The sequence below is a fragment of the Vicugna pacos genome, chromosome 32 (genome assembly GCF_048564905.1).
Source record: "Vicugna pacos chromosome 32, VicPac4, whole genome shotgun sequence".
Lineage (NCBI taxonomy): Eukaryota > Metazoa > Chordata > Mammalia > Artiodactyla > Camelidae > Vicugna > Vicugna pacos.
The window spans coordinates 2,821,226-2,844,216 of NC_133018.1; the positions used below are offsets into that span (position 1 = coordinate 2,821,226).

Here is a 22,991-nt window from a genome sequence, read left to right on the forward strand (position 1 = left end):
GTGTCACAGACAGATAGAGCCTCCTGGCCTCCCTGCCTCCCATGGAGGCTCCTTTAATATGCACACTTATATAGAATTTTGGATGGGTAATTGAAATTTTTCATATACACCCACACAATTTCAATTATATTTTTTATTTACAATTTAAAAAAACTTGTAACACTGAGAGTACAATTTTAGCCATGTCAATAGGTTTCCACATTTTAAAGAACATTTTTTGTTTTGCCTATAAAAATATAGGGTCCTGTAAACATTGCTGATAATTCTGTTGCAGAAAAATGTGTTACAGCTCAGTTGTGACAGGAACCTGGATCCTGGCGAGAAACCAAGCAGTTCTCAAGAAAATTGGAGAACTCAAATTTATTACACCAGCAGGCCCAGAAGACTTAATACTTCCAGCTCTGGACCCTGTTTGTAGGTTTACACAGGCCTTTTTTATAGGCTGCCAGTTTTACACTTTGCAACATCATATGCAAATAAAGTATAACAGAAGCTGACCAACCAGGAACAAGCTTTGTAGAAATAGACCAATCAGGAATGAGCTCCATGCAAATGAAGTACTACAAATGAACCAATCAGAAGTTGGGGAAGTAGACCAATCAGAAGTGAGAATAATACCCAGTCAGGAGTGAAAGAAATAACCAATCAGAAGTGAGCTCAGGGAACCAATAGCATTTTAGGTGTAAGTTAGCCGCTTTAGAGGCAGAAAGTGAGATAGAGCCTCTGGGCCAGGGAACAGAACGGTGCTGGGAGAAGAGCAGTGGCCCTGCCTAGGGGTCCTGCTGGTCTTTTTATGGGGCTTCCTGCCTCAATTCCGCTGGGACCTGGCTCCCACCCTGCCTGGTGGGCGGTCCTTCACCGTGAGGCAAGGGTCCCACAGGCAGAAGAGGCCACAAAGGCAGATACCTGCGGGGCCCAGGCAAGGATGCAGTGAGCCCAAGGGTCTCTGTGCAGCCCACTCGAGCCCACACGTGTCACTAGGTCTGATCAAGAGGAACGCGGATTCCCGCATTGAACGTAAAATTGTCTATCTGACATGGAGGCAATTCATTCAAAAACTTTTGAGCCTCCGTGACAATGTAACGTTATTAAGGTCGAGCCTGGGGAAGGCCCCTACGGGTGTGTGTGTTTGGGGGGGGGTGTTCAGACGTCCATCGAAATTTTGGCTAAGAAGCAGACTACCGCAGCAGCGCCGGAAAACTACCAGAGACGAAAAACTGCGGCCAGGGCTGCCGGAGCGTGGGCGGGCCTGGCCGTCTGGTTGGGGTAGGGTTACACGAGAGGGCGCGGCCACAGTACTTCCGGAAATCCGCACCAGCGCACACCCTGGCTGTCTTCTGAGGCCAGGGGTGTGGCCTGGTCAGCCAATCGGGGATGCGTGCCTGCCCAGCCAATGAGGAGCGGACATCCGCGGCGCCCCGTCGCTGCTCCCTATTGCTGGATCCTCCTGAACACCCACCTGGACTCCGGGCGTCCTTTCTACCCCGCAGCCATTTGCTTGCCTTCCTGCAGACATGCCGTTCGTTGAATTGGACACAAACTTGCCTGCTGGCCGCGTGCCCGCGGGACTGGAGAAGCGGCTCTGCGCGGCCATTGCGACCATCCTGGGCAAACCTGAGAACGTGAGCGTGGGCTGGGGACCAGGGGGCGGGAGGAGGCTGAGGGGCAGGGGCGGGCTCTCCGCGCTCAGCTTCCCCACCGTGACCCCGACTCTAACGTGCCCGCCCGCGACTCGCCAAGTTCTGACCTCCTGCTGTTCAGGACCCCGAGGCCCCACCCTCCACGTTTGCGCCGTGCCACCTTGCCCAGCCATGACCCCGACGTGACCTCCAAGGACCCCGGCCCGTGCCCCCAGCCCAGATCCCGCGGGGCCCACGCGTTTCCACCGCTCCTCAGTGCGATCCCGGCCTAAACCGGCTTAAGGGAAAACTTTTGTGTCCCTGAAGCGCGTGAACGTGGCGGTGCGGCCTGGCCTGGCCATGGTGGTGAACGGCTCGGCAGAGCCCTGCGCGCAGCTACTTGTCTCCTCCATCGGTGTGGTGGGCACGGCCGAGCACAACCGCGACCACAGCGCTCGCCTCTTCGAGTTCCTCACCAAGCAGCTGGACCTGGCCCAGGACCGGTGCGTAGGGGCAGGGAGAGGACCCCCTTGGGACTGATGCGAGAGCCAGGGCAGGGAACCCACCTCAAGGCTCCTCCTAAGGTTAGAGAAGAAATAAATTCCTCAACCGCCCGCAAGAAGGGTTTGTGCCGCTGGGCCCCTCGACACCTCGGGGCCCCTGTGGTGGGTCCACCTTGATAGTGGTAGCATTATTGAATGAATTCCTGGCTCTGCAGTGGTCCCTATGCCACCTGGCCAAGGCGTGGCCTCTTAGACCTCAGTGTTTCCATCTGTGAAGTGGGAAGGCTCTCCTTTAATCACTCCCTGGGACGCTGTATGGGATGGCACTGTACCTGCCTTGGCACCTGGCAGAGTAGGATGTCATTACTCTGACAAAACCAGAGCCACTATCATCTGCCTTCAGGCTTCTCCACATCTTAGGAAAACAGGAGTAATTTTCTAGAACTTCTCCAAGCTGGTCAGAAGGAATTTTGGGTATGCCCTGAGGCTGTGAAGTTTGGGCCTGTGGCCCAACCATGTCCCAGGTCAGGTTCCCGGGAGGGCCATGGAGTAGTGTAAAAGCATTGGCTTGAATGTCTAGAGACCTGGGTTCTGGGTACACTGCAGCTGGTGGACCCAGATGAACCTGGAAGTGAACCATCTCTGGTTTGTAGCCTTCTGTTCTGTGAGTAGAGAGGCATGGATTAAATGATTCCCAAGAAGCCCCTACAGCTCCCAAACCTAGGATTCTGTGGCAAGGTTAAAGTTTCTCACTGGGTGAAATATATTCCCGAGCCAAGTCCATGCCTACAAGGAACTAAGTGCATGAGAAGCTTCAAAGAACCTTCCGGAATGGAGCCTTTGTTGGCCCAGAAAGGCTGGTGAAGAATGGTCACTCCCTGGGGGTGCTCAGACCTAGTGCTCAAGCTGGGTGATGATTCTAACAATAAGTAACATGTAACATACCAGGTGCCAGATCCTCTATGGTAACTCACATGCATGATCCCATCTAATCCTTATAAGTTTTGTCCCCCTGTCCATGACGAGGCGGATACCTCCACTATGCTTTTTTACAGATGGGAAAGCTGTCTATGTGAGGTTGTCAATATACCTCTCTGGCCCAGGCAATCCTAGGTGTCCTGTTTCTTCACAAGGAACTTCCTATCACTTCTGTGAGAGGGGCACATTCACTCCACAGACATTATTGGAGAGATGGGGGTCACTCTGTGCCTGGGCTTCTTGAGCCAGGCTTTGAGAAACTAGGTGGCTGGGGGCACTGCACATGCCCCCAGGGAGCCTGCAGTGTAGAAGTGGGGGGCTCTCTGAGCCCACAGACAGAGCCTACAGTGACCACAGAGGCTGCTGTGTTGAGAGTCTGTCCTGGGTGGGATGTGCAGTCACCATCCCGCCCCCACATACCCACTTCCCTGTTGGGGGCTTGGGGGGCAGGCATTAATGGGGTGAAGCAGGCTTGCGAAATACCTGGTGGGCTAAGGCAGGCTGGCCTGGGAGCCCATGGTGGGAGTGCCTGGCTAGGGGTCTTGGAATATGAGGCAATAGCCAAGGAGCTGATGACATCTTTTTCTCTGTCTCCTGAAGGATAATTATCCGCTTTCTCCCTTTGGAGCCCTGGCAGATTGGCAAGAATGGGACAGTCATGACTTTTTTGATTGGCATGGAGGATGTCTAGAGTCTGTGAGCTGGCAGCCCCTTCCAGAGATGCCTCCTGGCAGTGAGAGCCTGGTAGACACCCCCACCTGTTCTGTGCAGCCATGCCTGTGAACTCACGGTCCTCTTCCCCATCATCATGACAAATAAATGAAGACAGCTTTGTCTTTCAAACATAACTTCTTTACCTCCCTTTTACCCTCCCTGTCATTCTGGGGTACCCTGGGCAGCAGGGCTGCTTTAGGAGGTGGGGACCTTCGGGAACCTGGGAGGTGGGATGTTTCTGTCTCAGGGCCACCGTTTCTACATCTTGTATTTCGGCTGCTCAAGCCTGAGGGTGGAGAGCTCAGCTTGGAGGCCCTGTCCTCCATGTCCAAGTTCAGCCTGGTGGGGAGGGGCTGGCAGTTGGTCCAGCCTGGGCCTTCCTGCAGACTCTGCTGACCAGATGTTCCTGACCTCAGCCTAGACAGCTCCCTGCCCATGGACTCCTGTGCCCAGCAGGGGAGCAGGGCAAGCTGGACTTCAGGGACCTTCCCTGAGCGTTGCCAAACTCCATCTCCTCCCATGTGTCTAGCTGAGAATTCTCTGTAGCTGTGCGACTTGTAAAATTCATATCCCAGAAGGGCAAACTTGGAAATGCAATGTCTGCCTCTGGAAGTGGAATGAATGAGACCGCCCCCCCAACCTAAAGACCGTATCATGCTTTCACATTTCAGAGGATATACAGGTGAGGTGGGGAGGACCCAAAGGAAGTCTCCTTTTCAGTTTCCTTCCAGATGCAGTTTACATCTCTCAGATGCTGTGCTTCCCTGCAGTGAAAGCCTCGATCATCCCATCCGTGTTCACCAATGAAATACCAAACTGAGATTTTCAGGCTGTGCAGTCCACCTAGTTAATAAGTTAGTTTTCAAAGGAATGTTCCTGTGCGTGCTCTGTTTGTATCTGACTGCAACCGAGGACTCACTAAAAGCTAGAGCTTGGAGTTCCTTCCCCTGGCTCCCTGTCCTATTTCTGTACTCATTCCTTCTGCTTCCCAAAGGGGCTCAGGGAATGTTTATGCGTTGAATATAAATGAAGAGTTGAAGTGCCCAAGGAGGGATTCAGGACTATAAGGTGACAGCCTCCAATGTGGTCTCCCCAACTTCAGTCACTCATCCGTGCTCTAGTGAGTGATGTCATGTTTGGTGTGAGGACTGGCCCCTCTGCCCACTCGGGCATTATGTCTCCCTGTTGTGGCCTCGAGCTTTGCCCCCTGGTAAGACGGTACTGCAGGAGGCTCCCACAAGGCCCGCACTGTTTTTTGCAGTGTTTCCCGACTGTAAATCCTTCCCGCACAACACCCTGCTGCTTGGCCCTCCTTCCCCATCTTTTTTCTACCTTCACTCCAGAGCACCTTTAAAGACACAACTCAGGGGCGGGAGCTGCATCCAAGGCTGCAAGTCTGCAATCACGAAACTTCAAAATCATCTGTCTATGCTGTTCACCTCCCTCCCCCACCCGGTTTTCTCCCTTCAAAATCAAGGTTGGTGACAATTAGTTTTGTACCTTATGGTATATCATTAAAGCTTTGCTGTACTGAAATGAGTCTACAAGTTCTTCACCAAGATTTTACAATCCTTAAGTAAAGAGAAAGCCATAACATTCGTTCTTATTTAAATCATCCTGCTGAACTCAAGCACTATGAACTTCAACCAGTGGGACCCCTTCCCTAAAACGCTTGGCTCCCAAGATCGTAGGTAACCTGTCAGTCTCAGGCAGTTGTCAGAAACCCTTGAACGCTGGACCCTCTTTCCGCCTCTGAAATTGTTACTCCCTCCTCGGCCCATTTATCCCTCTCCACCCTCCGCTCGTTTTCTTTTACTTCAATAGTTAATTGTATCTGTGCCTTTGGGGCTTCAAATCCTTTTCGGAAAGAGGTGAGGCACGGGTAACAGGGGTGAGAATGCTCTTCCTCCGCTGGTTCCTTCCAGGTTTCCCCAGTTTCCCACCGCCCTCAGAGCACCTGTCGCAGGTTGTAACAACAGTGCGGCCCGTCACTTGGCGGCTGCTCGGGGCAGGCCCAGGCTCGGCTTCCCAGGTGCAACAGGCGGTGGGGCGGCGGGCCCGCAGCCGCGATCTCGCGGAGGTGCCAGGCCTCCCGTTGGTCCCGCGCGCCGGCTCGGCGGGACGCCGCGTGCGCGCTCGCCGATTGGTTGGCGGAGCCGGCACCGGAGCCAATGGGGGCGCGCCTTGTTGTCAGGCGCGCCGCCGGCCGGCGCGGGGTCGAACCGACGGGCCGTTGCCGTGGAGACGTCCGGTGAGTTCGCGGGCTGCGGGGTCGGGGCAGCCCTCGGGTCGGGGCGCGGTTCCGCGGGGCCCGAGGGGCCGGGGCCTGAGGGGCGGTGGGCGCGGGGACTCCAAGGCGGGGAACCGAGCGGCGGGCCCGGGCCCGGCTACCGCGCGGGCCTACCGCCGGCTCCCGCCTCGCTCGGGGGGCCTGGGAAGGGCTCCGCCCTGGCGAGGGGGTTTCTGTGACTGCGCGGGAGCCGCTGTCCAGCCTGAGGCTGTGGGTGCGGAGCCCGGCGCTCGCCCGTTGCTCCCGTCCTTCCGCTTCATCTTCACGGCAGCGCCGGCGGTGAGTGCGCGGGTAGCGCCCCTCACAGGGCGGAGATGAAGCCGAGGGGACTCGCTTGTCCCAAGTCCCCAGCTCTCCCGAGGGCCGGGCGACTCCGACCGAGAGCCCTGACCGCGCTGCCTCCCGGCGCAGGCGGACGCTGGCCAGGTGGAATCTCCCGGTGTCTGCAGCGCCTCTTTGGGTTGGGGGCCCCACTCTCTGGGGTCAGCTTACTTCAGGGCGTGCTGTGTATGCGGGTTCTGTGCTACCTGGGGCCGGGGTTGGACCCGAAATAAACTCAGAGTTCAGGTTCAGGGGTCGGCAAACTTTTGTTGTAAATACAGTGGCTTTCATAATATTATTATCATGCCCTGTGACTATAATAAGTCTAATTATACTTAGTGTAAGTTTTTGGGGGCCGTACTTTGTCTGCTTAGCTCCGAATGAAAGTGGGGAGAGGGGGCATCCTGGTCTTGTTTCTGATCTTAGAGGAAATGCTTCCAGCTTTTCATCATTGACGATAATGTCAGCTGTGGGTTTGTCACATACGGCCTTTATTAAGTTCCCTCTGTGCCCACTTTCTGGGGAGTTTTTATCGTAAATGGATGTTATCGGAAGCCTTTTCTGCAATTATTGAGATGATCATACGGTTTTTTTCCTCTTTTTTTTTATTTTTATGAGGGGGAGGTAATTGGGTTTACTTATATTTGGAGGATTGAACCCAGGACCTCGTGCATGCTAAGCATGCACTTTACCACTTGAGCTATACCCTCCCTCCATTTATCCCCCCTGCCGCCCCGGTTTTTATTCTTCAGTTTGTTAATATGATGTATCACATTGATTGATTTGCGGATATTGAAAGATCCTGGGATAAATCCCACCTGTTCATGGTGTGTGATCTTTTTAATATGTTGTTAAAGTCGATTTGCTAGTGTTTTGTTGAGGATTTTTGCATCTATATTCATAAGTGAGATTGGCCTGTAATTTTCTTTTTTTGTGGTGTCTTTGTCTGGTTTTGATATCAGGGTGATAGTGGCCTCAGAATTCAGAAGTGTTGCTTTGTCTACTTAGCTCTGGTATTGTACTGAGAGTGGTGGTGTTGCAATACAGTATAGGGACACTATTTGAATTTTATGTTTTATGTAATTCTCACGTGTCACAAATATGAATTTCTTCAACCATTTAAAAATGTAAAAAGCTTTTTTTTTTTTTGCTCTTGGACTGTACAGAAACAGTGGGCTAGTTAGCTTGTGGACCCCTGGTCTAGTCCGAAGCCTCAGACAGTGGAGGAAACTGAGATCCAGAGAGGGGCATCTTTGGCCAAGTCAGTCACACAGCCGGGTAGTGCCCCAGCTGAGCTGGAGACCTAGGCTTCCCAACTCCCAGGGCAGGTGAGGAAACATCACCACTTATCACTGGATCAGCGCATGAGGTGTTTAGTGTGCTGCGGTTATGTGTCCTGAAAGCCACGGAAACCAGCCTCTATTAAAGAGTCTGGAAACTTGTTAGGTTTCACTCCTGGATGTGCTATTCTGAGAAAATGCAGCTGCTCTGCTGGGAGTCTGAGAAATGAGTACTGGATACTTTTTTTTCTCATCTTTATGCAAAAGCTGCTTGCTTTTTTACTATGTTTTTTAAAGCTCCTTTAAGTGGGGTTCTGAGGTCTGTGGTGAATAATATGGACATGGTCCTCATCCTCACGTTGCTTACAGATGATGAGTACATAATCTCAAGTGGTTATTTCTTTTTGGGGGGCGAGGGTAACTAGGTTTGTTTATTTAATTATTTATTTATTAATGGAGGTACTGGGAATTGAACCGAGGACCTCATATATGCCAAGCAACTGCTTTACTGCTAAGCTATACCCTCCCCATCCTTCCACCTATCCCCTTTCTTTCTTTCTTTGTTTTTTTCTTTCTTCCTTTCTTTCTTTCTTTAGCATTCTTTTTCATTGAAGTATAGTCAGTTTCCAGTGTTGTGTCAATTTTTGCTGTACAGCATAATGTTTCAGTTATACATAAATATATATATATGTTGGTTTTCATATTCTTTTTCATTATAGGTTACTACAAGATATTGAATATAGTTCCCTGTGCTATACAGAAGAAACTTGTTTATCTATTTTATGTATAGTAGTTAGTATCTGCAAATTTTGAACTCCCAATTTATCCCTTCCCACCTCCCCTTACTCCCAGTAACCATAAGTTTGTTCTCTATGTCAGTTCCCCCTTACCTCTTTTTAGAGTTTTCATTTTAAACTACTTTTAGATTTAGAGAAAAGTTGCAACAATAACACAGTAAGTGTCCATCTGTCTCTCACCCTGCTTCCCTAATGGTAGTATCTTGCATAATCCTGGTACAATTATCAAGGATGGGAAACTAATATTGATACAGTTATTATTAACTCAACTACATACCTGGTTGGAATTTTCACCAGGTTTTCCACTAGTGGTCTACTTTCATTCCAAGATCTCATAGTGCGTTTAGTCATTTCTCCTTAGTCTCCTCCTTAGTCCTGTACATTTCTTAGTCTTTTCTTACCTTCTTGGCCTCTCTCCTTTTGAAGAGTCCTAGTCAGTTACTTTGTCTGATATCCTTCGGTTTAGACTTGTCCATTGTTCTTTCGTGGTTGGGGCGAGGTTATGGGTTTCAGGCCTGAGTAACAGTGTGTCCTCAATGTGTTGTATCTAGTGGTCAAGATGTTGAGATGTTTTATTGCTGGTGATATTTCCTTTGATCTCTCGGTTTAGTTGGTGTCTGCCAGCTTTCTACACTGAAAACTTGCTGTCTTTCCTTTCCAGTTAGTAAGTGTCTTTGGGGGAGATACTTTGAGAGGATGCAAATCCTGGTTCTGGCAAATCTATACCCACTGACCTTAGACCGTCCATCTGTGGGTCTTTGTGGTGTTTGCCTGAAGATAATTATCTGTTTCTTTTTTTTTTCCCTATATTTATTAATTGAAATTCAGTTGAGGGAAGTGTTATCCCTTCTTGTTTATTTGGCTGTTTATCGTATTGGTGTGGATCCCAGGGTATTTGTTTTATTCTGTGAGTGGAAATCTAATATTACCATTATTTTCTTGCTTGTTGTTTGGCTCCGGCTATTTGGGGTCTCGTTTGCGTTTACTGCTGTGTCCTGTCAACAAACCCTCATCTTTTTTTTTCAGCGTTTACTTTCTGGCACCGCAAAAGGTTCCAGCCTACCGTGTATTTTCTCTGCCCCAGGCCTGGAATCACAGTTCTTTTCTGTCTATAGTCATATGGTATCCAGTCAAGACACTGTTTTCCAAAGGCTAGTTCTTTTCCTCCTCATCCCCTGCAGTGTAGTTATGTTATTTGTAACTCAGCAGGTTCATTGATAATACTTAAATTCCATTTTGTGATCCCCCTAGATCCTGTTTGATTTAACAGCCACTTCCCATCACCCCTCCCCTAGCCTTAGGCAGCCACTGGTCGAACTCTGCCTTATCGATCTGCCTATTGTGGCCACTTCAGAGAAATAGAATCATACATCGTGTAGTCTGTGGCTACTACTTTCTCGTGCGTCCTGTTTTCATGGTTCATCTGTGTTGTCAGTGGTCCTTCGCTTTCATGGCTGAGTAATATTCCATTGTGTGGATATACCACATTTTATTCATCCATTCATCTGTTGATTGACATTTGAGTTGTTCCTACTTTTTGGTTATTCTGCATAATAATGCTGTGAACATTCCCTCATTAATTTTGCAGCTACATATTACGTTACTGTGTGGTGGTCACAGTGTCCATCATGGCATAATTTATGGTGAAGCGGCAATTCCCAGAGTTAATCACCAGCATTGTCTTTCCCTACATGGATAACCCTGGAGATAAAATAGCTATCTGCCTAGGGGAGTCTTGAGTCTTCCTTGTCTGTGAACCTTCCTTGTGAGGACCTGTGGAGAACTCAGAGCCTGTGGCGGAAGCCCAGGCGTGAAGTCGTTGCTGTTGGCAGCGGTCGTGTTCATTGTATTTTATCCTAGTGTAGCACGTTTTCAGTCTGTCTGCCACAGCTCTTTTCCGCTGCCTGTGGGGCCCTTCCAGGACCTTTCCCAGCCTCTCAGGTAGGACTCTTTTGCTAATGCTGCCCCTCAGGCCAGAACCCCTGGTGTCCCCACACCCATCTCCACCTTCTGGGTGCCCAGTTCTGTGCGTTTGCCTCCGGGAATGTGTCCATCCCCACTGCCACTGCCCCAGTCAGGTCCTTGGCATCTCTTTGTTTAATAACAGCGAGTAGTTCACACACCATACAGCTCATCTTTCTAGGTGATACAAGTCAGCAAGATTTACTGTGTTCATACAGTTGTGTAACCATCACCACAGTTAGTTTTACAACACTTTCATCACCCTAGAAAGAAACCCTATACCTATTACTGATCACCCTCACCTTTCCCCACACCCCCATGTCAGGACTGTATTCTGTTTTATGACTGAGTAATAATTGATTATAGGGACATACATCAGCAATGACATTTGATTTGCTTCCACTTTTACTCTGTCATGAGTAATGCTGCTGGGAACATTTGTGAACATGTTTTGATGTGGACGTGCTTTCCTTCACTGTAGGTAGAAACCTAGGAGTGGAATTTCTGTGTCAGATGTTCTGAGCAGCTGCTCCCCTTGTCACCCGGTCAGCAGTGTATGAGGTTCTGATTTCTCCCCCGTCACCTCGGTTGGCCATGTATGAAGTTCTGATTGCTCTTCTTGTCACCTACTTGGCAGTGTATGAGGTTCTGATTTCTCCCCCGTCACCTCGGTTGGCCATGTATGAGGTTCTGATTGCTCTTCTTATCACCTACTTGGCAGTGTGTGAGGTTCTGATTTTTCCCCTTGTCATCCTGGTCAGCAGTGTGTGAGGTTCTGATTTCTCCCCTTGTCACCCCACTTAGCAGTGTATGAGGTTCTGAATTCTCCACTTGTCACCCGGACATCAGTGTATTTCTTCCCCTGTCACCCTGGTCGGCAGTGTATGAGGTTCTCATTTCCCCATGTCCTCACCCCTCCTATCACTTTTTGCAGATTTCGCACTGGTCTGCCTACCTCTATATTTTTTCCTGTATATTTCTGAACTTTCATTCTCCCGAAAGCTCACGGTGGTGCCCCTGTTGCCTGCGGAGGATTGTTGCAGTTTGCTGGCCTGGCCCTGCATCCCCACAGCGCTGTCCGGTCCTCACTGAACACAGGGCTTCCTCCTTGGCCTCCCTCCGTCCCTTGGAATGAATTGTTCTCCTCCAGCTTTTGATGTGGCCTTTCTTTCTCTTTACTTCATTCAGCTTTTGAAAAAGATAATCGTTTATAGATCTGTTACCCTAGGGAGCAGTGAGCCCTGGGGGAATGAGTTGGTCTCAGTCTTCTGGGTACCCGGAGCCTGGTGCCCTACCTGGAAGGGCACATGCTCTGTCCCATGGACTGAGGGCCTCCCTAGGTGACAAGCCGCATAGCCGTCCTGAGTCTCATTAGCCTGTATGCCCAGAGCCTGGAGGTCCGAGGGTTTGGAGATGGTTCCGGTGGCTTCCTGGCTCTTCCTGGGCCTTCTTTCAGCCTGTCCCATTTTCTCTCCAGGACACTTGTGGGCGGGTGCGCCCCCCAGTGATGGGCAGCGGTGCTGTGCTGTGCAGTGTGAAGCCCTCTGAGCATGGTGCGTACCACTCCCTGATTCACCGCATGGTGGGGGTGGTAGGGTGTTTTCTCAGGTGGGCCCTGAAGGCTGTCAGTCTAGGGCAGCCTTTCCCTGGGAGGGCTCTTGGCACATTCAAGGTTGTGGATGCCTGACTTTTTGCTGATGTGGTTTGCAGGGCCTCATCACCATTGCTACAAAGGCACAAAGTTAACCCGCTTTGTTGGGATCTGTTTCTCCGACGCCTGGGTCTCCTGCTGTGTCGGGCTGCTGCTGGGGTGTGCCCAGCCTCTGTTCCTTTTGTAGTGGACATGCTGGCCGAACAGATTGTTCTGATCCTTCTTTTTTCCTAGACGACCGCTTGTCAGTCCCGCGTGCTGAGGGAGCGTAACTGTATGAGGCAGTGTGTGTTACACAGAGTTAAGTTCGCGGTGGGTTATTGGAGAGACGAGTGACAGCTCATCTGAAAGCAGCTCTTGTCTTCTGTCAAATCTCTGCTTCTAGATTCGAATTGCAGCCTTAAATGCCAGCTCCACGATTGAGGATGAGCACGAAGGAAGCTTTAAAAGTCACAAAACCCAGACGAAGGAGGCGCAGGTGCGTAATCCATGGTCCTTCTCTGCAAGTGGACTGCGATTCTCATTTCTGTAGGTGGCACCTCTTTTAAATGTGTTCAGATGTCTTCTTAATGGGATTGTAGAGGAAGATCCCATTTTGAAAGACGGCCCGCTCTCTGCCTCACATTCAGCCTGCTTCGGTGCGAGATGGTCACGCTGCAGAGAACCCTGTTCCTTCTGTGAGTGTGCGCGGCCCATTCAGCCGGGGCTGGCTCTCTGTGTGTGTTCTCCGCACGGGCCTCAGGAGCTGGCACCCAGGGTTTGGCAGCGCTGACAGTCCGTGATGCGTGGAGGCTCCCTGGTGCGCTCCCTGCTTTCCCAGGCGAGGTGGTCCTGGAGGGGAGCTGCCTTGCTTGGGTCTCGCCAACGGTCTGTGCTCTCGATTCCTGGTCTGTCCTTACTGCCTGGCTCCACTCTCACTTCAGCTGCTCACCTCCCTTCCATCCATCCTCCACCCACGTCCTGCCTGAGTACGACAGGATTGGCTTCTGTCTTGGCTTTCCCTTGAGTAAACACACACCTCCCCTTCATGGGAGAAACCAGGACAGCCGGAGCCCTCTTATGTCTCATGCCAGCTGTCTCTGGTCCTCAAGGGATGTCAGAGGGGCCTGATGCACCCAGTACCCCCTCCGCCCCTCCGAGCAGTGCTCAGGCCAGGTCAGCGCGGTGGGCATAAACCGTGGAAACCATCCCTGTTCGTGCCTAGTCCATGACTTGTTCCGGCTGGTGTGGCCGCTCTCCTGCCTTCACCCGGGAAGCATCTGCGGGTCTCCGGGAACCTTGGCGTTGCTCTGACCCTGTGCCCTCAGTCTGTGTTTTACTATTGCTTAGGCTCAGTTGAGCCTGCATTGCTCATGTCTTCGTGGGGGTCTGCTGAGGGGTTCTTCTCCCAGTGAGGAGCTCCTGGGGGGCTGGAGTGTTAGAACTGTTTCCACCACAGAGGATCCAGAGACATGGCCTTGACTGCAACCCCCTCACACGTTGTTGGCTTAAAGAGACAAACCTCTGTACGACATAAAAATGCCTCCTGTCTTGGTTTGCAGGAAGCAGAGGCTTTTGCTTTGTACCACAAGGCCCTGGATCTGCAGAAACATGACCGGTTTGAGGAGTCTGCCAAGGCCTACCATGAGCTCCTGGAGGCGCGCCTGTTGCGAGAGGTGAGGCTCCAGGAAGCCGGGTGGGCCCTGAGCCAGGCAGCCTGGGCCTGCCCTCTCCCTGCCCACTTCTGGGCTGGGGAGCCTGGGCACATGATGTCCCCCTCTGTCCTCAGCTCCTCTGCCCGCAGGGTGTCCCCTTACTGGGTTGCCATGAGCATCGGGTGAATCCAGAGAAGCACATAGGACAGTTCTTGGCGCAGAGTGAGAGCTCGTAACTGCCAGCTGTTGTTACTCCCAGACGTTCACAGCCGCTCTGCCCTGTGGGGCAGCGTGCTGTCCCCGTTTCCTGGTCATGGAAGCAGAGGCTTAGTGACGTACCCAAGCAGTCAGAGCCAGGGTTGGAGCCTCAGTTCCTGACCCTGAAGATCCGGTTGACAGCACGTTCAGGCAGATGCTGTTGGGGTGCTGGTCCCTGAGCTTGGCAGGCCTGTGTAGATGCACCAGGGGCTTTTGAAAAGCATCGTTGGGGAGAGGGCTGGGAGAGCTCCACAGCCACGTGGAGACACAGAGAGGGGCGGGCAGGGCAGGATGTGGGCCCAGCAGAGGGGCCGTATGGTGGTGAGTGCATCGAGCTTGGGTTGGCAGGTCATGGCAGTGTCACTGGGAGGTTTGGGAACAGGTCTTAGCCTGAAACTGAATTAGGAAGATGAATGTTTCATTAGGAGGAAAGGACTTGTTTCCAAGCAAACACCAAACCCAGATGATGTGCATTGAGGAAGCGGGACAGGCTCCGTCTACTGGAATACAACCTTTCCTTTGGGCAGAGTCTCCTGTGTCCCAGGAAGGCAGACACTGCATTGCCAGCCCTGCCTGGGTGGTTTCTACCACCTATGAGTATGCTCAGTAAGATGTTATCCCTTCTTGCACTCACTGTGTCTCTCCGTATACCTAAGTGTGTAGCTTGTTACGATTCTCTGGTGCTGGTTTAGTTCTTGAAATGAGAGCCATGGGAATTGTGACCTCCACGCCCCGTTAGTAGGAAGTAGGTGAGGGCCCAGGGAGGGAGATGACTTTATTCCACGTTCTCCGTGGGCCACATGCTGGGCCTGTTGCAGGAGTGCGTCTTCCGTTGCAGGCCATGGAGTCGATGGGAGTGGGTAAGGCTCAGTGTGGAGCTGGCAGCCTGAGCTCAGAGCTGATGCTGGTGGGCCTGGCACCCGACGGGGGCGGGGCGTGGGGCCTTTGACCGCTTCACTGGCTGAGCATCGGCCCCGTGGTCAGAGGTGTGTCCATCTCTGTATCACTTTCAGCCTTAAAAGATTGTTTGAGCATCCTCCCCTTTCGCTTATTGTGAACAATTGAAAAGTATGGAAAATACATAGGAAAGTTTCTTTTCACACTTATTTGGCACTGGCATTAAAGTAAATTTCGTAATTACAGTTCCACAAACACCTGGCATAAACAGGCCCTAGAACACTCTGACCCCCTCAAAGACGTGTGCAACTTGGCCGGCGCACGTGCTGGGCCTGCTGGAGGGACGTGTGCGGGGAGCGACCCCTATCCCCGGGGGGCGGCAGTGCCTGTTTGGAGATCAGAATGGTGCTGAGTCCAGCTGGTCAGTGAGGTGGAAGCTGGCTACAAGAGCTCCCACTGCTGTGCTGATGCCCCACTGACTGTCCACCTCTGGTCTAGATGCATGCACTCTCTGTCAGTGTCATTTTTTGAATAGTTCTGGGCCTGGAGGGGCCGAGGTTCCTGGGGGCCAGCTCTGGTCAGCCTGAGGGGTGTGTTTCTTTGAGAACATTGCCTTTGTCCTGTGGTTAGAGCAGTGGTTTTCCTAATCAGGGGTTCTTAAAAGTTGTAAGGTTTTTCAAGAGTGGTCGCAAAAGCTGCAGTGGAATCAGAGTTTATAGAAAGCATGTTGACAGTCTCTCCTCTTTTGACTCACTTTCACACTTGATATTTTGGGTAGGATTTACTGTCCACACATTGCAGGGGTCTTTGGGACACTAACTTTTTAGTTGAAGAGGCTTGTCCAGTCACGTGACGAGTGACAGCTGCCTGACTGCCCTTCTCTTGTGGGGTGTGTCAGATGCGCAGGTTGGCTGCCAGGCACCTGTCTGAGGTGAAGCTCCGGGCCCTGCCTGTTACCCCAGCAGCCTCCTTACACCCTGTCCGCATTCAGAGCTGCTGGGGCAGGGGTGGGGAGGAGCTGCCGGCTGGCTCCAATGCCATAAAGGTCACCGGCCAAGCTTGGGCCCTTGGCATGGGTAATGGTGAGAGGGCTCCCTCTGTGTCTCTTGTGGCCTGGTGGCCTGCAGACTGCCTCGTGGTGGTCTGGCCTTTCTTTTCTGTATGCTCAGGTCTGGAGGGAGTCCTTGAAGATCCTCTGGGGCTGTGCTTTCATTTACCAGTGGCCAGTGGCACCGGGCTGGCCTGGGGGCCTGCAGCAGAGGCCAGCCCTGAAGACAGATGTCTTGTGCCCGAGGCTTCTAGGCCTCTGTGTCACTTTGCTCCTCTCTTGTTTTGTTCACAGGCAGTTTCGTCTGGTGATGAGAAAGAGGGCCTGAAGCACCCGGGGCTGATGCTCAAGTATTCCACGTACAAGAACCTGGCCCAGCTGGCAGCGCAGCGAGAGGACCTGGAGACGGCCATGGAGTTCTACTTGGAGGTGCTCACCGCCTGCAGTGTCTCTGAAGCTCTCCGGGGAGCCAGTGGGGTGATGGTCCTGTGGCTGCAGAGTGTGTAGTGAGCAGTGCACCAGTGAGCTGTGGTGCCCCAGGCCCTGCCCAGTGGGCGATGTCAGCGAGTCCAGGGGCTGTGTGTGCGTCCTTCCTCTGCTGTGCAGGGCCCACGTGACCCTGGGTGATTGCTTACTTTCTCTGGGTCTCCAGGTCTGCAGCAGTATAGGTAGAGTGATATAAAGGAGGATGCTGAGAACAGAGTCTGACACCTGGCACCTGTGCCTGTTCTCCATAGTATTACCGTTATTTCTGCCTCACCGGCACCCTCTGAACAGATCCATCCTTGCTCCCTCCTGCAAGGAAGGCGTCTCTGTGCTCACGTTAGGGATGAGGAGGTGGGGCTGTCCCCCTCAGGGCATGAAGAGATCTTTCTAGAATCTCAGATGCTGCCTGTATTTTCTCTTAGTTCTGCTTGCCCTTTTACCTATTAAATATGTAAGGAATGCAGATGTTCAGGGTGACGAAACATATTAAGAAAGTGTTCTGAGTGAGATGAGGAGCCCCAAGTGATTTCTTTTTTCTGGTCCCAGTTGTCTGGGGGGCTGGGCCGGTGTGAGCCCGCCTGTCACCCCTACTCCTGCTCAGTGGGGAGCTGAGCAAGCGCGGCCCTCTGCTTGTGCTGCTTCCAGGCAGTCATGCTGGACTCCACCGACGTCAATCTCTGGTATAAGATTGGACACGTGGCTCTGAGGCTCATCCGGGTGCCCTTGGCTCGCCATGCTTTCGAGGAAGGGCTGCGGTGCAATCCTGACCACTGGCCCTGCTTGGACAACCTCATCACCGTCCTGTACACCCTCAGCGATTACACAAGTGAGTTAGGCGTGGCTGCTTCCCCCTAGTCCCTCGAGTTTTGGTCTGGGATGTGGGGGCACACGGCTTGGGTAGCTGGAAGCTTCCTGCCCAACTTTCAGGGAAGGTGAAGCTGTGTCTGCTTCCCTGCTTTGCTCTGATGTCTTTCTTCCTCATTTGAGGTTTATCCATGCGTGGCAGTAACTGCAGTGAGAAGTGTGTCCTCTGAGAAGTTTTCCCTCCGGTTCTTGTTTCATCCCATCCTGGGCCGTTTCTGTAATGTGCTGACAGATGGCCTAGCGGCTGCAGCCCCACTCCTACTGCCAGGAGCTCACTTCCTCTTTCCGGTGTCTCGTTCTTTGGTGGGGCAGCAGGGCACCTGGTCTGATCTGTGCCCAGCGGGGCCCCAGTCTGCCTTCCAGGTGGTTCAATCCCGGTCCCCAGCCTTGCCCTGCTCTGCAGGGGGCGTGCTGGCCCCTTGCGTGGGCCATCCCGTGGCAGGCACCAATTGGGGTTCTGAGGCTCAATTCCTCCACATGCCCTCTGGCCTCCTTTGTCAGCAGAGCCCGCCCAGCCTGCTGTGTGTCTGCTCCAGGTGGGGCCATGTGGGGCGTGGGCCTTCTCTGCCCTCTTGGCTGTGGGGCCATCTGAACGCCTTGTCTGCCCTGTTCGTCTATACAATTTGACCACCCTGTGCTTGCACGCTTGTGTGTTTGCAGACTTAGGCTCTCGTGTCTACACCACAAACGTCCTTGTGTGCCTCCTGTGTGCCTGCTGACGGTTGCCCTGGCTTCCACCCCGTGGGGTGCAAGAGACTTGGGCTCTTAGGTGTTCTTCCTGGAGCTTGGATGCCACCTAGAGGTGGATGGGCTTCAGTGTTCTGCCTTCCTTCCCGGGCCCCTGGTTTGGAAGGTGCACTTGAGCTTGCATCCCTGTAGGAGGATCGGGTTGGCTCCCTGCTGACACGGGTGTCTGTGAGAACCCTGACGGATTTATATGCATTGACGGCCAGAAGCAAAAGTCACGCGTTAAAGTGAGGCCTAGTGGCAGCTCATGCACTCAGATGTGCAGGCAGGGTGCTCAGGACCCACGTGCTGACCATCTCCTGCTCCCTTGGGACCTCCAGGGCTCCCTCTGCAGTGGCGTGGTCAGCTCTGCCCTGTCCAGATGCTCAATGCCACCCTGGTTTTCTCTCTGGAGTCTCGGGGGGCCACCCTCCAGCCACCACAGTCCCAGAAGAAACCGTGTCCTAGTTTGTGTGAGCAGGAACCGCTGTGCTGCCTGTCCTGCGGGGAGTTGGTGGCTCATGAGCAGCATCGCCGCCTCTCCTCTCCCTGCGCCCATGCCCCTGTGTCCGCCCTGCCTCTCCTTCCTCCTCCGCAGCTCCGTTTTCTGCTTGTCCTGGACACAAGAGACCGGCACCCACACTCAGTCTCGGGAGCTGGGCCAGGCGCAGGGGTCCCAGTGCCCAGGCAGAGTGGAGCTGGCGCCCTGTACCGGTGCCGCTTCCCGGGGGTCCTTGGGGAGGCTGTGGGCCTGAGTGGTCACACCGGCCAGGGCCTCCTCCGTGGTGAGCGCACAGATCTTGTGACCCCTGGGGCCTCCATACCCTCTGTTTTTTCCCTGGGTGCTTGTTTGCCTGTCACCACTGCTACCTCTGGAGGAGCCTTCCTGCTGGTGATCCCAGAGCCCTCAGCCCCCCCTCATTATATTGGTGTGAACGATGCACGTGCCTTATATTGCAGGCAGCAGCTTTTTTTGTAAAAACAGTTTCTAAAAAAGAAAAGAAAAGGAGGAGAGTGGGAGATACTGGTGAGCGCAGGAGCCTTCTTCCCCATGCGAGCGGGCCTCCCTGACGACGTCCCTGCTCCCTCCCCAAGCTGCTCAGCAGGTGCAGCCCCAGCCCTGTGTGTGATGTGGGGGGGTGGTGACCTCCTCACCCAGGCCCGGGCAGGGCCCTGGGCTGCTTCCCGATTTCCTGAGGGCTTTGTTCAGACAGGCGAGTCCCTGCAGGCCCGTGGGGTTTACTTTCCTAGAGGTGGGATCTCTGGGTCGAGGGTCGTGCAGGGTGCCTGTGATTCTCAGCCTGCCCTCCCCCCGCAACGTGTGGGTTTGCCCCTCGACCCGTGGATATCACTGTGGGTATCATTTCTTTCAGAAGCGGTTCCCGATTGAATCGGTTAAAGTGGCATCTCCTTGTTTACCCTGCATTTCTTGGGTCCCAGAGTAGGACAGGTCCCTGGTGTCACTGGCAAGGCCAGAGCTTCAGTGCACGCCCAAAGGTCACGCTGCTTCTTTCACCACCAGCGTGCCTGTACTTCATCTGCAAAGCTCTGGAGAAGGACTGCCGGTACAGCAAAGGGCTGGTTCTCAAGGAGAAGATCTTCGAGGAGCAGCCATGTCTCCGCAAAGATTCCCTCCGCATGTTCCTTAAATGGTGGGTCTGCAGCCTGGTGGCCAGGGGACTGTCTGCAGCGTGTGCACCGTGTTCTCTAAGCTCCTGTCCTCTGTACTTCATCCCGCTTCGCCCTCACCTGGTGGACCAGCTTTGATCTGCTGTGTCTGTTTACCATGCACCTAATCTAGGTGGTGCCTCCTGCCCTGGCCCCGTGGCATCCCTGGGCGCTGGAGGCAGCCTGCTGTCCCCTCGGCCCCGCCCTGCCCGCCGTTCCCCTCTCCCAGGCTGTGCTTCCTGCGCTGCCCATGTTCCATGTCCCCAGCTCGCCTCTAACCCTGGCTGACCGCCTGCCTCCAGGACCAGGCTCATGTTTGGTGGCCTCGCCCAGGAGGCCCTTTGTCACCTGACCCCCTGCTTCTCCTGCTCCTTGGTCCCCCAGAAAAGCCATCCCATATTCTGGCAGATTCCGGGCCTGGCCCTGTTGTGCTCTGTGCTGTCCCGTACCCTGGCTCCCACGCTGCCCTCACCTGGACATCCCACCTCTCCCCTAGTTGTGTCTTCGTGCCTCCTTCCATGTTCTAGCTCCCAGGTCCCCTCTGGGCCACTTTCCAAGCTCAGGCTGCCTCCCTTTACCCTGCCCTCTTGTGTTTACTTGGTCCAGGAACTTACCTGCTGGGGGGTTAGTGGTTATTTGTCTTGGTGTTTATCCTTCATGAGACTGTGCCTCTGGTTCACATGTGTCTGGAAGGAACGAACCTTCTTTGGAGAGGGAGTTGCGGAGCGTGTGGACAGATGATGAGTCCACATGTGTGCGGCTCCGAGGTGCAGGCGGGGGGCAGGGGGGCAGGGGGACAGGTCCTGTCCGGCCACCGGAGGCAGAGGTGTGTCTGTGGGAGGCATCCGAGGCCTCAAACTCCTGCCCTTTCTGTAGAGTTTTGTAGGCTTTGCTGAACTCGCTTGGTCTGATGACTTTTTTGGGTTGGGCAGGATGGGATAATTAAATCCTTGAAAGGTTTTCAACAATAATTAAGAGCAAGGTTTTATTTTCTGTGGCTTATCTGACATGACTTCTATGATCCTGTTAATACGGAGGAAACCCCGCTGCTCAGTGATGAACGGTAGTCAGAACAGGGGGCATTTGTCATTTTTAGTGTATGTGGGTATTAAGAATGCTAATTACTGCCCTTTCTGACCCACACTCAGGTGGTTGTTTTATGCACAGGAAGCAGTAGTACAGATTAGAGGGTATTAACTGCATCCGTCCTGTGTAGAATTTCAACCCTGGCGCCAGCGTGTAACACGGCAGTTTCTCTCTTCACACCTGCAGCGACATGTCAATCCATGATGTATCGGTGAGCGCGGCCGAGACGCAGGCCATCGTGGATGAGGCCCTGGGGCTGCGGAGGCGGAGGCAGGCGCTGACCGTGCGGGAGAAGGAGCCCGATCTGAAGCTGGTGCAGCCCATCCCCTTCTTCACGTAGGTCCGGGGCTGGGGCTGGGGGTGCGGGGCTCTATGCAGGAGGGGCCGAGGTCCCACCGGGCTGGTGCCGGGGCAGGAGCTGGGTACACGCCAGCTGCCGGCTGCAGGGAGTAGGCTGGGGCTCCTCCCAGTCGAAGGTAGCCTGGCTCTGCTGTTGCTAGTCTTGAGCTACCCCTGCCACTGTTGGGAAGGTGGGCTGCTCCTTGGGCTGCTCTTGGACTCTGGGCAGGTGCCTTTCCCTTCCCTTCATCGGTGGTCGGGATGTCCATCCCGTCTAGGGGGTGGGGGCTGGGGAGGGTCCCTGGGGGCTGTGAGGGGCCAAGGCAGGGAAGGAAAAGTAAGAAATCTCTTCTAGGAGCTTTCATTTGGTTAGACTCTGGGTTTTGAAGCCCATCCTCACTCCTCCACAACATTCACTGCATGCCGGCTTCTTGCTGGGGGCTCGGTGTGATGGGGCCCCATCCCTCACACCAATCCCTGGGTGCTCAGTCAGCAGGAGGAGCACATGTGGAAAGATGGCTGGTGCCTCGAGGAGAGGGAGTTCATGATGGCGTCCATGCTGCTCTGGGGGTCAGGAAAGGCTCAGAGCCAGAGCTGGAGTCTGATGGAGGAGTGGGCACTGATCAGGCATAGGGGCTAGGGGCATGGGCGGATGTTGTTGCCAGGCAGAGAGAAGCCTGTGCAAAGGCCCTGAGGTTTGTGGCAAAAGTGAAAGCAAGCTGGCATGGGGAGAGTGCAGGTGGGTGTGAGAGGAGGTGGGGCAGCCCCAGGGGCACAGGCTGAGTACTTGGTTTTCAGTTTGAGGGCGCAGGAAGCTGTTGAAGGGTGAGTGGGTATGTCATGCCACAACACGTCTTGCGCAACACACAACACACAGTGATTCACGACACAACACAGAGGAGCAGATGTCACACAGTAGAACACACCATGATGATAAAACATGCACATAGCATGTGTCATAACACATGCCACACCTTACCACAGCAGAACACGCAGCACACAACCTGTCACGACAGAACGCACAGCGGTCTCAGTGCACATCCTGTAGGCCCCAGCCCACGAGCTGTTCACCCCGTTAAACCACATCCTTGTCAGCAGCCCTACTCCCAGATAATCAGGGTAGTGGCCACAGAGCGATGTCACAGAGGTCTGAGAGACTCAGCCTTGTTGGGAAGGAGTTTTTAAGTGAGTCAGTGGTTTCCCTGCCTGCCTGGTGGGATTGGAACATGCCTGAGGCCAAGACCCCTTGGGGACTGGGGTGGTGGGGGGTGCTGGGCTCCTGGTCCAGCCCAGCTGTTCCACCAGCTGTCTGTGAACTGGGACCACCCACCCACCCCCCTGGAGACAGGGCCCTGGGCGCCTCTGCTGCATATCCTCACAGGCCGGCTGGCCCTGTGCTTGGAGCACCCATGGTGGGTACTGACCAGGTATGGTGACCCTCTCTTTGCAGCTGGAAGTGCCTTGGGGAGAGTTTGCTGGCCACGTACAACCACCTCACCACCTGCGAGCCCCCACGGCCCAGCCTCGGCAGGAGGATCGACCTTTCCGACTACCAGGACCCCAGCCAGCTGCCGGTGTCATCCTCCGTGGTGGTGGCACCTGTCAGCGTGATCCAACCGAGCCCTGTCAGCACCAACCCGGCTGTGACCCTTGCAGAGCCCGTGCTCCCTTATGGCCCCGTGGCCACAGCCAGCTTCCCGCTGCATAGCCCCAGCCTGTTGGAGACAGGCATTCCCACGGGTGAGCTGGCCTGTGGGGTTGGTTTCTGGGGAGACCCCGTTTGCTGAGCAGGAATGAGTGTTGAGGGGCTCTGGCTTCTCCAGAGGGTCGGGTCCTGCTGGTGCTCCCTGCCCCACAGGGGTGCTTCTGG

The 22,991-nt window shown here is 53.8% G+C and overlaps 2 protein-coding genes across 4 annotated transcripts in view; both read left to right on the plus strand.

Annotated features, from left to right (window-relative positions):
• Positions 1–1,372: 1,372 nt before the first annotated feature.
• DDT (D-dopachrome tautomerase) lies at positions 1,373–3,948 on the plus strand. 2 transcript variants are annotated; one of them, XM_072953348.1, is made up of 3 exons: positions 1,373–1,622; positions 1,947–2,203; positions 3,701–3,948. In XM_072953348.1, exons 1-2 carry the CDS (start codon positions 1,515–1,517, stop codon positions 2,157–2,159), a joined length of 321 nt encoding a protein of 106 aa, XP_072809449.1. In that variant the 5' UTR covers positions 1,373–1,514; the 3' UTR covers positions 2,160–2,203; positions 3,701–3,948. The 2 variants fall into 2 exon arrangements, with proteins under 2 accessions (XP_072809449.1, XP_006213411.1); XM_006213349.4 differs by having other exon boundaries at positions 1,381–1,622; positions 1,947–2,122.
• A 2,040-nt stretch (positions 3,949–5,988) lies between these two features.
• The window catches only part of CABIN1 (calcineurin binding protein 1), a 92,927-nt gene continuing 75,924 nt past the window's right edge, over positions 5,989–22,991 (plus strand). Inside the window, exons 1-9 of one of the 2 annotated variants that reach the window (XM_072953337.1) lie at positions 5,989–6,065; positions 11,942–12,017; positions 12,501–12,593; positions 13,657–13,770; positions 16,247–16,381; positions 17,084–17,264; positions 19,551–19,680; positions 20,969–21,118; positions 22,572–22,861. In XM_072953337.1, the coding sequence (XP_072809438.1) occupies positions 12,015–12,017; positions 12,501–12,593; positions 13,657–13,770; positions 16,247–16,381; positions 17,084–17,264; positions 19,551–19,680; positions 20,969–21,118; positions 22,572–22,861 (1,096 nt within the window). In that variant the 5' untranslated portion in view covers positions 5,989–6,065; positions 11,942–12,014. Of the gene's footprint in view, positions 6,066–6,114; positions 6,384–11,941; positions 12,018–12,500; positions 12,594–13,656; positions 13,771–16,246; positions 16,382–17,083; positions 17,265–19,550; positions 19,681–20,968; positions 21,119–22,571; positions 22,862–22,991 lie in introns of those variants that run through there. The other variant, XM_015247079.3, reaches the window with a different exon arrangement.

What these genes read in the sequence shown, in the direction of transcription:
- DDT (XM_006213349.4), top strand. Translation starts at nt 1,515, where the DNA reads ATGCCGTTCGTTGAATTGGACACAAACTTGCCTGCTGGCCGCGTGCCC. An exon ending in TCCTGGGCAAACCTGAGAAC is followed by an intron (nt 1,623 to 1,946) that starts GTGAGCGTGGGC and finishes GTGTCCCTGAAG; the next exon opens with CGCGTGAACGTGGCGGTGCG. An exon ending in CTGGACCTGGCCCAGGACCG is followed by an intron (nt 2,123 to 3,700) that starts GTGCGTAGGGGC and finishes TGTCTCCTGAAG; the next exon opens with GATAATTATCCGCTTTCTCC.